The 14,705-nt window shown below is 41.4% G+C and overlaps 1 protein-coding gene across 1 annotated transcript in view; it reads left to right on the top strand.

Moving 5' to 3' along the window:
• Positions 1–755: 755 nt before the first annotated feature.
• The window catches only part of LOC105001648 (histone H3.3C-like), a 17,994-nt gene continuing 4,044 nt past the window's right edge, over positions 756–14,705 (top strand). The window contains exon 1 of the mRNA XM_010858036.1: positions 756–1,080. Coding sequence (XP_010856338.1) covers positions 756–1,080 — 325 coding nt within the window. The remainder of the gene's footprint in view (positions 1,081–14,705) is intronic.

Genomic DNA, 14,705 nt, shown 5'->3' with positions numbered 1-14,705 from the left:
CCACCTCCAAAATCAACACCCATATTCCAGGTCTGAGTCCTACCTCCCTGCTCTGTTCTCATCAGAAGGAGACTGACATTTCCCTGAATACTGCCAGGCCGGCTTCACCTTCAAGCATCTTGGACGTACCGGTAAGTATGACCGAGACCACTTCAGTTTACTGATCTCTGGAATGAGGAACACTTCCAATAGTAACCTCCGGCCTTGTCCTGATGCTTCTCCAGGGCCCTGACACCACATGGATAGGGCTGCCATCAGTGAGCCCTGGGAACCCTGCCTTACTGTGAAGGTTCCAAAGGTGCTTCAGCTGTTGTGGGAACGATGAGGTAGACGAAGTGGAGGCAGGCGACCAGGGTGGAGCTTCATGGGCTCTGCTCTGCTCACCCCAGAGCAGAGAGCCCTCCAGCTGCCTAAACCCTGGGAGACTCAGTCCTCAGCCACAGGACTCAGTCTCCCTGTACTTCACTGTTATCAACCCTCTTAAGCTTGTTTTTCATCTAAAGACCTCCTGGGAAACTTCACGTTTCTCCTTTGCTGAAATTCTCCAATAGTCCCCAGGGATTTCAGAATGAAGAAATAACCCCTGAGCCTGCCAATCCAGGTGCCATTTAATGTTAATTCACTGTTCCCTAAAGAAACAGGTTTCCTGAATGCTCCCGCTCAGTCCAACCTCCAAGCCGCTATACTTGTGGCGCCCTCTGCCCATCACCCTCTCCCACACGCCATCACTGTCTGTCAGATACAGGGCCCGACCTATGACCACCTCAACATCCTGGATCCCAAGGCTGCAGGTATGTGAGCAGGTGCCCCACACTCTGGGCTTCAGTGTCTGCTGGGGTGAGGGCCCAGAGGACGAGGGTTACCTGATGCGGGTCCCTCAGTGTCGCCGCCGCCATCGGACTCCGAGGTGGAGCAGCCTGCTGCTTCAGATCTGCCCTGTGAAGCAGGCGCAATGGTTTTTCTTGCTCACGTCTCCTTCTCAGTCTGGGTCACCTTGGAACAGACCCAGTGTTCTGGAACCTCTGAGTAGGAAACAGATCGCCACTAGGAGGATGCTGGAAGTCCTGTCCCAACACGATGGTACACACAGAAATGCCCCTCTCCTGGACCTTCATTGGTTCCACGCTGATGTGCCTGTGTTGGCTCGGGGTCCTCTGGGCACTGTGGTTCTCACAGCAGTGAATCAAACACTGAATTAAATAAATAAAACAGTGATTTAAGCAGTGAATTAAAACTCTGCCTGCATGTATAGACTCTGCCCGTAGTGCAGGAGATACAGAAGATGTGAGCTCGATCCCTAGGTTGGGAAGATCCCCTGGAGAAGGAAATGGCTTTCTTGCCTGGGAAATCCCACGGACAGAGAAGCTTGGTGGGCTACACTCCATGAGGTCACAAACGAGTCAGACACGACTTAGTGACTAAACAACAACAGTCTTTTAGCTACTAACTGAACGTATTTTTTAATTAATTTTCTACTTTTGCTTGTGTGGGTCTTGGTCGTTGTGTACGGGCTTTCCCTAGCTGCAGAGAGCGGGGACCACTCTCTAGCTGCTCTGCACGGGCTTCTCATTGCAGGGGCTTCTCTTGTTGCTGTGCATGGGCTTAGTGGCTCTAACAGCGTGTGGGATCTTCCTGAAGCAGAGACTGAACTTACATCCCGTGCACTGGCAGGTGGGTTCTTACCCACTGTGCCACCAGGGAAGTTCCGTCTGCCTTTTTAATAAGTGGTAATGCTGTCTCAGTGATTCAACCTCGCTTCAAGAAACAAGAAGAAATATCTCAAAACTGCCAAACCTTACACCTAAAGTGACTAGAGAAAGAACAGTCCCCCTCAAGTTAGTATAAAAAAAGAAATTTTGGGGGCTTCCCAGGTGGCTCAGTGGTAAAGAACCTGCTTGCCAATTCAAAAGACACGGGAAGACCCCACATGCTGCAGAGCAACAAAGCCTGTGTTCCACAGCTGCTGAGCCTGTACGCTCAGGAGCCCGGAAGCCGCAACTACTGAGCCCACGTGCTGCAACTACTGAAGCCTGCATGCCCAGAGCTCACGCTCCAACAGAAGAAAGCACAGCAATGAGGAGCCCACACACTGCAACTAGAGAGCAGCCCCTGCTTGCCACAACTAGGGAAAAAGTTCGTGCAGCAACAAAGACCCAGTACAGACAAAAATTTTTTAAATTAGAAAAAGAAATCATAAAGACCAAGGCAGAAATGTGTGAAATAGCAACAAAGAAAACAACAGCAAAGATCAATAAGACTAAAAGTTGATTGTCTGAGAAGATAAACAAAATTGATAAACCTTTAGCCAGATTTACCAAAAAAGAGGTGGTGGGGGGAAGAGGACTCAAATCAATAAAATCTGACATGAAAAAAGAGAAATTAAAACTGACACTGTAGGAATACAAAGGATCATAAAAACTACTGCAAGCAACTCTATGAGGATAAAATGGACAGCATGAAGAAATGGACGAATTCTTGGAAAGGTATAACTTTCCAAGATTGAATCAGAAAGAATTAGAGAATATGAACAGATCAAACAACATGTAATTCAATAGAAGGTATAATTTAAAATCTTCCAACAAAGTCCAGGATCAGGTCGCTTCACAGGTAAATTCTATCAAACTCTTAACAAAAACTGCAGAGAGGAGAATATGCCCATACTTGTCCTATGAAAGTCATCACTCTGACACCAAAACCAGAAAAGAATACCACATATAAAAAATTATAGACCAATGTCACTGATGAACATAAATGCAAAAATCTTCAACAAAATATGAGCAAACAGAATCCAACAACACATTAAAAGGATCATACAGCTTGACTGAGTGGGATTTATCCCGGGGATGCAAGGAAAAACTGGGATCCAATTAAAGAATATACACAAATCAATCAATGTATACACTATATTAATAAATTAAAAATCAGATGATCATCTCAGTAGATGCAGAAAAAGATTCTAACAAAATTCAACACCCAGTCATGGTTTAAAAAAAAACTTTTCCAGAAAATAAGCACAAAAGGAATCTACCTCAACATAATAAAGGCTGTATAAAGCAAACCCACAGCAAACATCATTTTCAATGGTGAAAAGCCGAAAGCACTTCTGCTAAGAGTAGCAACAAGGTAATGATGTCCACGCTCACCACTACTACTCAGCACAGACTTGGAAGTCCTAGACACAGCACTCAAAAAAAGAAAAAGAAAGGAAATACTAATTGGAAAAGAGGAAGTAAAAGTGTCACTGTTTGCAAACGATGTACTAGACACCGAAAACCCTACAGATGAAACCAGAAAACTACTAGAGCTCATCAATGAATCTTAAAGTTGCAGGATACAAAAGTAATGCGCAGAAAGCTCTTGCATTCCTATGCACTAACAACAAAAGAACAGAAAGAGAAATTAAGGAAATAACCCCTTTTACCATAGGAAGAAAAAGAATAAAATACCTAGGGATAAACATACCTAAGGAGGTAAAAGACCTGTACTCAGAAATCTATAACATACTGATGAAAGAAATCAAAGATGACACAAAGAGATGGAGAGAGATATCAAGTTCTTGGATGGGAAGAGTCAATATTGTGAAAATTACTAAAGTACACAAAGCAATCCACAGATTCAATGCAATCCCTATCACATGACCACCAGCATTTTTCACAAAATTAGAACAAAAAAATTTACCATTTGTATGGAAAGCAAGAAGACTCCCAAGAGCTACAGCAAACTACAAAGAAAAATGGAGCTGTAAGGATCAGGCTCCCCGCCCTCAGACTGTACTACAAAGCTATAGTAACCAAGACACCACGGCACTGGAACAAAAAAAATACAGATCGATGGTACATGACAGAAAGCCCAGTGACAAACCCACACATCTATGGGCCATCTAGTCTATGACAAGGGAGGCAAGAACACATACCGGAGAAAAGAAGTCTCTTCTGTAAGTAGGGCTGGGAAAACTGGACAGAATGAAATTAAAACACTACCTTTTAAAAAAAAAAAAACAAGAAAAACACTACCTAACACGATACTCAAAAATAAACTTTAAATGGATTAAAGATCTAAAATGTAATACTAGCTTCTAAAAGACTCTTAGAGGAAAACTTAGGGAAAACACTCTTTGACATAAATCACAGCAAGACCTTTTTTGAAGCACCTCACACAGTAATGAAAATAAAAACAAAAATAAATAAATGGGATCTAATTAAATTTACAAGCTTTTCCACAGTAAAGGAAACCACAAACAAGAAAAGATATCCCTCAGAATGGTATAAAATACTTGCAAACAAAGCAGCAAAGGACTAGTTTCCAAATACACGAATAGGGACTTCCCTGATGGGCCAGTGGTTAAGAATCTGCCTTGAAATGGAGGGGACGTGGGTTCAATCCTCAGTCGGGGAACCAAGACCCCACATGCTGCAGAGCAACTAAGCCCAGTGCCACAAGCACTAAGCCCACGTGCCACATCAAAAGATCCAGCACGATGCAATGAAGACTCCATGTGCTGCAACTGGGGCCTCACATGAAGACATAAAAAGTTAAAACAAACCAAAACATATAAACAGCTCATGCAGCTCAATATCAAAAGTCAAACAAATGGGCAGAAGAACTAAATAGACATTTCTTGAAAGAAAACATACAGATGGCCAAGAGGCACATGGAAAAATACTCCACGTCACTAATTATTAGTGAAATGAAAATCAAAACTACAATGAGGTATCACCTCACATCAATCACAAAGGCCTTCATCAAGAAATCCTCAAGCAGTAAGTGCTGGAGAGAATGTGATGAAAAGGGAACCTTCCTGCACTGTTAGTGGGAGTGTAAACTGACATAGTCACTATGGAGAACAGTATGGAGGTTCCTCGAAAAACTAAAAACAGAACTACCATTATGACCAAGCAATCCTGGGCATATGCTCTGAAAAAAACCTTAATTCAAAAAGATATATATGTGTGTGTGTGTAAGATAATGTTCATTGAAGCACTATCACAATATTCAGGACATGGAAACAACCTACAGATGTCCATCACCAGATGAGTGGATGAAGGTGTCGTGTGTGCTGGAGAAGGAAAGCACGCACGAGAGAGAGTGCTCAGCCATAAAAGGGACAGGACTGGGTCCCCCGCAGAGATGTGGGTGGACCTACAGTCTGCTGAGTGAAGTCAGAAGGAGAGAGACAATCATCCTAAGTATGTGCAGTCTAGAAAATGGTACAGGTGAACCTACTGCTGCTGCTGCTAAGTCGCTTCAGTCGTGTCCGACTCTGTGCGACCCCGTAGACGGCAGCCCACCAGGCTCCCCCGTCCCTGGGATTCTCCAGGCAAGAACACTGGAGTGGGTTGCCATTTCCTTCTCCAATGCATGAAAGTGAAAAGTGAAAGTGAAGTCCCTCAGTCGTGTCCGACTCTCAGCGACCCCATGGACTGCAGCCCACCAGGCTCCTCCATCCATGGGATTTTCCAGGCAAGAGGACTGGAGTGGGGTGCCATTGCCTTCTCCTACTGCCAGGGCACAAATAAGAGATGCAGACACAGAGAATGGACGAATGGACATGAGGGGAGGGGAAGGGGAGAGATCGGATGAATTGGGAGATTACATTTGACATAAATACACTACGTGTATAAAACAGAGAGCTAGTGGGAACCTGTGACACACCACAGAGAGCTCAGCTCGGTGCTCCATGATGACTTGGGGGGTGGGGGGATGTATGTATTCGTATGGCTGACTCACTTTGTTGTACAGCAGAAACCATCATGACACTGTAAAGTAATCACCCTCCAATTACCAAAAAAAGACAATGCAGTAGATTCAGGGCTCTTTCCTTAATGATTAGAAAACTGGGGTTATTAAAAAAGTTCAAAGCAGCATTGGATTTCAACCATCAAACTCCCCAAATCTGAAAAAGTAGTATGTTATTTAACTTCAGAGCAACATCTCTGAATAATTATTTACAAAACAGTTTTTGCTAGGGAACTGTTGACCAAATCCACCCGCCCTGGCCAGGCAGGCTTGCCTGAGTTGTCTCACAAAAGGAAGTCTCAAAAAAGAACATGTACTGCAGGACAAAACTAACCCGAAAACTAACTGGGAGACTCAGGGAAGGGCAAAAGAGGGAGGAGATGACCAACCCTCCAAAGACCTTCTCACTGGAACCCACCTCAGCTGAGAGATGTTCGTGTCACCAGGAAGGCCCCCAAGTCAGGCTATGGGCCAGGTGAGATGACTGGCAGGAGCCACACCAGAAGCTAACCCCATCACCAGAACACCTGAGACTGTGAGCCACGTGGCAGAGCAGTCCCCCTGGGTTTCCTTGCCCTCCTGCTCTCAGTCAGGGTGCCCCTTCCCAATAAAGTCTCCTGCACATGTGTCTTCTCAGACAATTCATTTCTGAGTGTCAGACAAGAGCCCACTCTTAGGCCATGGAAAGGGTCTCCCTTCCTTCAACAGATTCTTGTGTAGCCTACAACTACTGAATGGCTTCAACTGTTATTCAACAGTGAATGTAAAATTCCCAACAGATGAACTGGAATAGTTCACGAGATTATAAACATAAAAGGAAAGTTTATATTAAATACATGACTGAATATTCTAAGGGGAACTTTCTGAGCCCACATCTTTGGAAAAAGATGTTCTCCCTACCCAGCAGACAGAGCAGAACATAGACACAGCGGTCAATGCTAATCAGCACAAAGTGACAAAATGTTGAGAAACATAAAGACACAAGAAAGGTTTTCATCTGCCAGTGGCCTGGGTTTACAACCAGAGTCATCCAAAGGACAAAGATAGAAGTGAATAAGTAAGAAAAAGCCAAACATGCTTACCAGGATCAGGATGGTACACGTGGCTCTGACTTCATAGGCAGGTCCAGAAGGAAGTCTACTGCTGAGAATGGATTGGACTTACTGCTTGTACCTGTAAAGAACAAAGACAAGGGAGGCATCAGCCCAGACGACAAGGCCCAAACACACCACGTCAGTATCACAGACGCTGACAATACTCCCTCTCAGTCCACCTGGAAAGCCCCAGGAAGATATACATACACACCCACACCCCATATTGCTGTTTTCGCTCCTCACCACGCTAACAGGAATGTCAATCTACACCAGGAGTTTCAGGATCCAGTCTAGGAAACAGGACAAGTCAGAGGAGTCAGTGGATGGAGCTAAGACTTTGATCCCAAAGAGGTGTGCATACAAAGCTTAACGGCCTAGAAACCACTCAGGAGGCAAGTCATGCTGGGAGAAAGTCCCATATTCTTTCTATGTAAATAGAGGATGTGTTTACATCCAGCTTCATTCAATCCAAAAGCTGCCACCACATGATCCCTTTAGAGAAAGGACCAACTTGTTAGCAAAGACCAAGTGATCCAAAGAGGTCTCATCTCATGCCCAAATTGGAATTACAGTTATAGTGAGGAATTTCCAAGGATCCCAACCCAGTCTGAGTGAAGATAATAGCCAAATTAAAGTTAGTAGAAACTACTCCATCAATTTAGAAAGTATGTTAGAGACTGATTTTATTTGAATCAGAGGAATCCAGTGACAAAGATAATGGGTAATTCTAATACCAGAAAATTAACTTGGTTGGTCACATAACAAATCACTTTAATTTAATAATAAGAGCAATCTTTTGTAATAACAAAGCTATTTGGTATAGACTGTTTCATAGTAACAAAGAATAATCAACCTGGATTATTAGTCTCTCAGTGACTAATAATAAAGAGAGATTAAATAAATCATGCTGCATCCTCATAATAAGCATTAGGTAGTCGTGGACATGATCAATAAATTTTCTCTACTGCTGAGCCTTCAGACCATAATTTACATTCCAGAAAAAGAATGCCATATTCAGAATATCTTAAGACAGATATCTTAATAAAAATATCTAATACATATTCTTACCTACTCTTACAAGTAAGAATATCAACAGTAAAAATACGTACATTCTTACTATATATTTAAGAATATCATATAGCAATACTACAAAGAACATTTATTAGTAAAGAGGAGAAGTGAGCACCAGGATTTAAGGCAGAAAAGGATAGGCTAAGTCTCCCACCCACCAAAAAAATATGTCCTTTTCATCACAGGGGACTGGAATACAAAAGTAGGAAGTCAAGGGAGGCATGGCAAGTCTGGCCATGGCGTATAAAATGAAGCAGGGCAAAGGCTAACAGAGTTTTGCCAAGAGAACGCACTGGTCATCACAAACACCCTCTTCCAACAACACAAGAGAAGATTCTACACAGGGACATCACCAGATGGTCAATACCAAAATCATACTGATTATATTCTTTGCAGGAGAAGATGGAGAAGCTCTATACAGTCAGCAAAAACAAGACCGGGAGCTGACTGTGGCTCAGATCATGAACTCCTTATTGCCAAACTCAGACTTATATCGAAGAAAGTAGGGAAAACCACTAGACCATTTACGTATGACCTAAATAAAATCCCTTACGATTATACAGTGGAAGTGACAAATAGATTCAAGGGATTAGATCTGATAGACGGAGTACCTGAAGAACTATGGACGGAGGTTCGTGACATTGTATAGGAGGCAGTGATCAAGACCATCTCCAAGAAAAAGAAATGCAAAAAGGCAAAATGGTTGTCTGACGAGGCCTTACAAATAGCTGAGAAAAGAGAAGCAAAAGGCAAAGGAGGAGAGGAAAGATATACGCAACTGAATGCAGAGTTCCAAAGAACAGCAAGGACAGATAAGAAAGCCTTCCTCAGCAATCAATGCAAAGCAACAGAGGAAAACAACAGAATGGGAGAGACTAGAGATCTCTCAAGAAAATTAGAGATACCAAGGGAACATTTCAGCAAAGATGGGCACAATAAAGGACATAAATGGTATGGACCTAACAGAAGCAGAAGATATTAAGAGATGGCAAGAAAACACAGAAGAATTGGACAGAAAAGATCTTCATGACCCAGATAATCACGATGGTGTGATCACTCACCTAGAGCCAGACATCCTGGAATGCAAAGTCAAGTGGGCCTTAGGCAGCATCAGTATGAACAAAGCTAGCAGACGTGATGGAATTCCAGTTGAGCTATTTCAAATCCTAAAAGATGACGCTGTGAAAGTGCCGTACTCAATATGCCAGCAAATTTAGAAAATTCAGCAGCGGCCACAGGACTGGAAAAGGTCAATTTTCATGCCAATCCCAAAGAAAGTTAATGCCAGAGAATGTTCAACCTACTGCACAATTGCACTTAGCTCACACACTAGCAAAGTAATGCTCAAAATTCTCCAAGCCAGGCTTCAACGGTACATGAAATGAGAACTTCTTGATGTTCAAGCTGGATTTAGAAAAGGTAGAGGAACCAAAAATCAAATTGCCAATATCTGTTGGATCACAGAAAAAACAAAAGAGTTCCAGAAAAACATCTACCTCTCCTTTATCAACTACGCCAAACCCTCTGACCATGTTGTACAAATGCAGTCTGGTTGATAATCAGGACTCCCGATTACAAAGCTGCTAACCCCTGGGAAAATATAAACACCAGTCTTTGGTTATACAAGAAGGCCTAGACAAGAAGAACCATTTTTCTGAATTGGTTCCGTTGCTGCTTTGTCTCTGAAATCAGTATCTTGCAAGTAAGGGACTGCCTTTTACAGTTCTTGTAAGGCCCATGACATACAGCACTCTATGGAAAGATTATCAGTGCTACGATGGACGAGAATTCTGATCAAGAAATCACCACAGAAGTCAGGAAGGATTATACTACTTAAGATGCTCTTGTTATAGAAAAAGCTGTGAAAGCTATAAAGTCTGAAACAATAAATTCCTACTGGAGAAAAATGTGTCCAGATGACTTCATAGGATTTAAAACAAAGGCAGTCAAGAAAATCATGAGAGAGACTGTATGTATGGTGGCCGGGGGAGGGGAGCAGGTGAGAAGGTGAAGGGTTTCACGATATGGATCTTGGAGAAATTCAAGAGCTAACTGACTCCATACCAGAGGAATGAACAGAAGACAACTTGATGGAGATGAGTGCTTCTGAACCCGTGCTGGAGTAATATGATGAACCAGTGCCAGAAAACAAAATGACCTTAGACAATCCAGCAGAAGGGTTCTGATTACTTAAGACCGCTTTTGACTTCTTTTATAAGATGGAGACCTATATGATATGGGCACTGAAACTAGAGCAAACACAAACAGTGGAAGAATTGGTGCCATACAGAAACATTTTTTGAGAAATGAAAAAATTTAAAAAGTCAGACAGAAGCTGGCTGATCCATGTTGATGTATGGCAGAAATGAACACAATACTGTAAACCAATTATCCTCCAATTACAAATAAATTTAAAAAAGAAAATGAAATGAAGAAAACAGAATAAGCCCTTTAGTCATAATACCTGCTACAAAAAAGGGCAATTCAGACATTTTCAATGTTAGGAGTTGCCATGTCTTTATAAATAGTTCCCATTCTTGAACTGGAATGATCCGCAACAAAAACTAGCAACCACAACATAAGCAAAGTAACTACTTAAATAGGATGTCATGATAAAATGTTTTCTGAATAAATGATCACATGAAGGAATACATCTGTTAGCCAATGCAGCCATAAATAAAAACGTTAATGAGGTAAAACTGGTCATGATGACAATAAAACAATATCAAACTAAAAAGTTCTTATTAAGCTTAATTCATTTTAACATATTTTGACAAAAAGTCTCAAATCCATTGCAGCAAATCTTATTAATTAAACCAGAAATCTATTACCATTTTTTAATCCTATGCTTTAATTTGTACATGCTTACCCTTTATTTAAGGATAACCATGAATAAAACATGAAAATCAGTAAAAACTCTTATAACCAACCATTCATTAGCGTATAAGCTAGGCTACCATGGACCAATCATATTGCTGCTTCATTATTAACACATGAATATGTGTAAATATGAGTTTTTTCACATTATCTTATTTTTAATTAAGGTAGAGTTGACTTACAACATTATATAAGTTTCAGGTGTACAACATAGAGATCGCCACTTTTAAAGTTTCCACTTGATTTACAGCTATAACGTATCGACTACACTCTGTACAACATATGCCGTAGCTTATCTCACACCCAGTAGTTTGTACCTCTCGTGTGCTACTGCTGTCAGGCCCTGTTCCTCCCTAGTAACCACGAGTTGGTTCTCTACATCGTGAATGTTTCTTTTTGTTATCGCCACCACTTTGTTTTGTTTAGATTCCACATAAAAGTGATATCATACAGTATTTGTCTTTCTCTTTGAATTATTTCACTAAGCATAATACCCTCCAAGTCCACCCACGTTGCATATGGAAAAATTTCATTCCTTTGATGGCTGCGTAGTATTTTATTCCATTAAATATATGTACACAGTATATATAATAAATATATAAAAGATATATGCATTTATAGATAGATATCCCACATCTTTATTCATTCATCTGTTGATCATCATAGGTTCCTCCCATATATTTCTTGGCTATTGTAAATAATGCTGCTATGAACACTGGGGTGCATGTATCTTTTCAAATCAATGGGTTTTTTTTTTTTTTAAATAAATACCCAGGGGTGGAAATACTGAATCCTAAGCCTTTGCTTGTGTGGATCACAATCAACTGTGGAAAATTCTGAAAGAGATGGGAATACCAGACCACCTGATCTGCCTCTTGAGAAATTTGTATGCAGGTCAGGAAGCAACAGTTAGAACTGGACATGAACAACAGACTGGTTCCAAATAGGAAAAGGAGTATGTCAAAGGCTGTATATTGTCACCCTGTTTATTTAACTTATATGCAGAGTACATCATGAGAAACGCTGGACTGGAAGAAACACAAGCTGGAATCAAGATTGCTGGGAGAAATATCAATAACCTCAGATATGCAGATGACACCACCCTTATGGCAGAAAGTTAAGAGGAATTCAAAAGTCTCTTGATGAAAGTGAAAGTGGAGAGTGAAAAAGTTGGCTTAAAGCTCAACATTCAGAAAACAAAGATCATGGCATCTGGTCCCATCCCTTCATGGGAAATAGATGGGGAAACAGTGGAAACAGTGTCAGACTTTATTTTTTGGGGCTCCAAAATCACTGCGGATGGTGACTGCAGCCATGAAATTAAAAGACGCTTACTCCTTGGAAGGAAAGTTATGACCAACCTAGATAGCATATTCAAAAGCAGAGACATTACTTTGCCAACAAAGGTCCGTCTAGTCAAGGATATGATTTTTCCAGTGGTCATGTATGGATGAGAGAGTTGGACTGTGAAGAAAGCTGAGCGCTGAAGAATTGATGCTTTTGAACTGTGGTGTTGGAGAGTCCCTTGGACTGCAAGGAGATCCAACTAGTCCATTCTAAAGGAGATCAGCCCTGGGTGTTCTTTGGAAGGAATGATGCTGAAGCTGAAACTCCAGTACTTTGGCCACCTCATGTGAAGAGTTGACTCATCGGAAAAGATTCTGATGCTGGGAGGGATTGGGGGCAAGAGGAGAAGGGGACGACAGAGGATGAGATAGCTGGGTGGCATCACTGACTCGATGGACGTGAGTCTGAGTGAACTCTGGGAGTTGGTGATGGACAGGGAGGCCTGGCGTGCTGTGATTCATGGGGTCGCAAAGAGTTGGACACGATTGAGTGACTGATCTGATCTGATCTGATGGTAGTTCTAGTTTTAGTTCTTTTAAGGAACCTCCATTTCCTATTCACAGTGGCTGTACCAATTTACATTCCCGCTAACAGAGTAGGAGGGCTCTTTCTCTTTTTTCACATCCTTGTTATTTGTGGTGTTTTTGATGACAGCCATCTGACAGCTGTGCAGTGATATCACTGTGGTTTTGATTTGCATTTCTCTAATTAACAATGTTGAGCATCTTTTCATGTGCCTGGTGGCTATGCATAAATATGGTACAATACTATAAATGTATTTTCTTTTCTTTATGATTTTCTCAAGAGCATTTTCCTTTCTCTACCTGTAAGTATAAAATACATATAAAATAAAATATATATGCTGGTCAACAGTAGACTATTAGTAATTATGTTTGGGAGAATCAAAAGTTATACGCAAATCTGTGATTGTGTAGGGGATTGACACGCATAACTCCTGCAGTTTAAGGGTCAAGTGTATCTACAAAGTAAAAATCTGTAAAACTCCTTTACATTATTACTACTACTATGAAAAAAAACCCTAAAAACCTCATTTTGGAAAAAGGCAAAGGACCGAATCATCACACTGTGAAAGGAGAAATAAAACAAGATATTTTTGTATCTTTTTCTATCTGAACTTCTACTCTCATAACTTTCTTATTTGTGAAAAACATATTCCACCTAATAAAGGGAACGGGAGGGTAGAACCATCACCTATATTGATGGTACAGGCAAGAATCATCATCGGCAGGACTTCCCTGCTTGAGCCTCAGGTTCAATCCCTAGTCAAGGAACTAGATCCTACATGCCACAAGACCCAGTGAAGCCAAATAAATAAATATTAAAAAAAAAAAAAAAACTAGAGACTTCCCTGGCGGTCCAGTAGTTAAAATATGCCTTCTTTCAAAAAAGAAAAAAGAAAAGGACTACCTTCCCAAACAGGGAACCTAGGTTTGAGGAAACTAAGAACCCACATGCCACAGGGGAAGTAAGCCCAGGCGCTGCATCTACTGAGCCCTTGCACCACAACTAAAGGAAAGTCTGTGATGAACAGCCTGCACGCTGCAACTAAGGCCTGTCACAGCCAAAACTAGAGAAATAACATAAATATTAAAAATAAAATACCCAGGAAAATTTGAATACTGTTTGGTACTGCATAATACGGAGAAACTGTTTATAGTTACATATGATAAAGATTAGAGAAGGCAGTGGCACCCCACTCCAGTACTCTTGCCTGAAAAATCCCACAGACAGAGTAGGGATCGCGAAGAGTCGGACATGACTGAGCAACTTTACTTTCAATTTTCACTCTGCTGCATTGGAGAAGGAAATGGCAATCCATTCCGGTTTTCTTGCCTGGAGAATCCCAGGGACAGAGAAGCCTGGTAGGCTGCCGTCTCTGGGGTCGCACAGAGTCGGACACAACTGAAGTGACTTAGCAGCAGCAGCAGCATGATAAAGATACTAATTAAACAAACAAAAAAAAGTCCTAGCCTATTACATACACTTATGTGTTATCTCATGGCTTGTAGGATCTTAGCTCCCTGACCAGGAACTGAACCCACACCCTCAGCAGTGAAATCATGGAGTCCTAACCCCCAGGCCACCAGGGAATTCCCTTATTTGAACTTTTATAGATGTAATGATATGGCTTTTGGAGTTTGCCTTAAGATAAGCAATTGCTGAGGGAAATAGAGCAGGATTATAAATGAAATGATTTTGGCTGTGAGTCAGTTCATTTGTTGCTATATGATGACTTCTTGTGGGTTTTTTTCTTTTTTCCTATTACCGTGTCCACTTTTCCAGGAGTTTTTAAGATTCTGTATTGCACTCACCTCACACACTAGTAAAGTAATGCTCAAAATTCTCCAAGCCAGGCGTCAGCAATACGTGAACTCTGAACTTCCAGATGTTCAAGCTGGTTTTAGAAAAGGCAGAGGAACCAGAAATCAAATTGCCAACATCCGCTGGATCATGGAAAAAGCAAGAGAGTTCCAGAAAAGCATCTATTTCTGCTTTATTGACTATGCCAAAGCCTTTGACTGTGTGGATCACAATCAACTGTGGGAAATTCTGAAAGAG

Source organism: Bison bison, unplaced genomic scaffold, assembly GCF_000754665.1.
Source record: "Bison bison bison isolate TAMUID 2011002044 unplaced genomic scaffold, Bison_UMD1.0 scf7180017864383, whole genome shotgun sequence".
Taxonomy (NCBI): Eukaryota; Metazoa; Chordata; class Mammalia; order Artiodactyla; family Bovidae; genus Bison; species Bison bison.
Note: the sequence above shows the minus strand (reverse complement) of the source record. Positions and strands in the feature narration are given on the sequence as shown.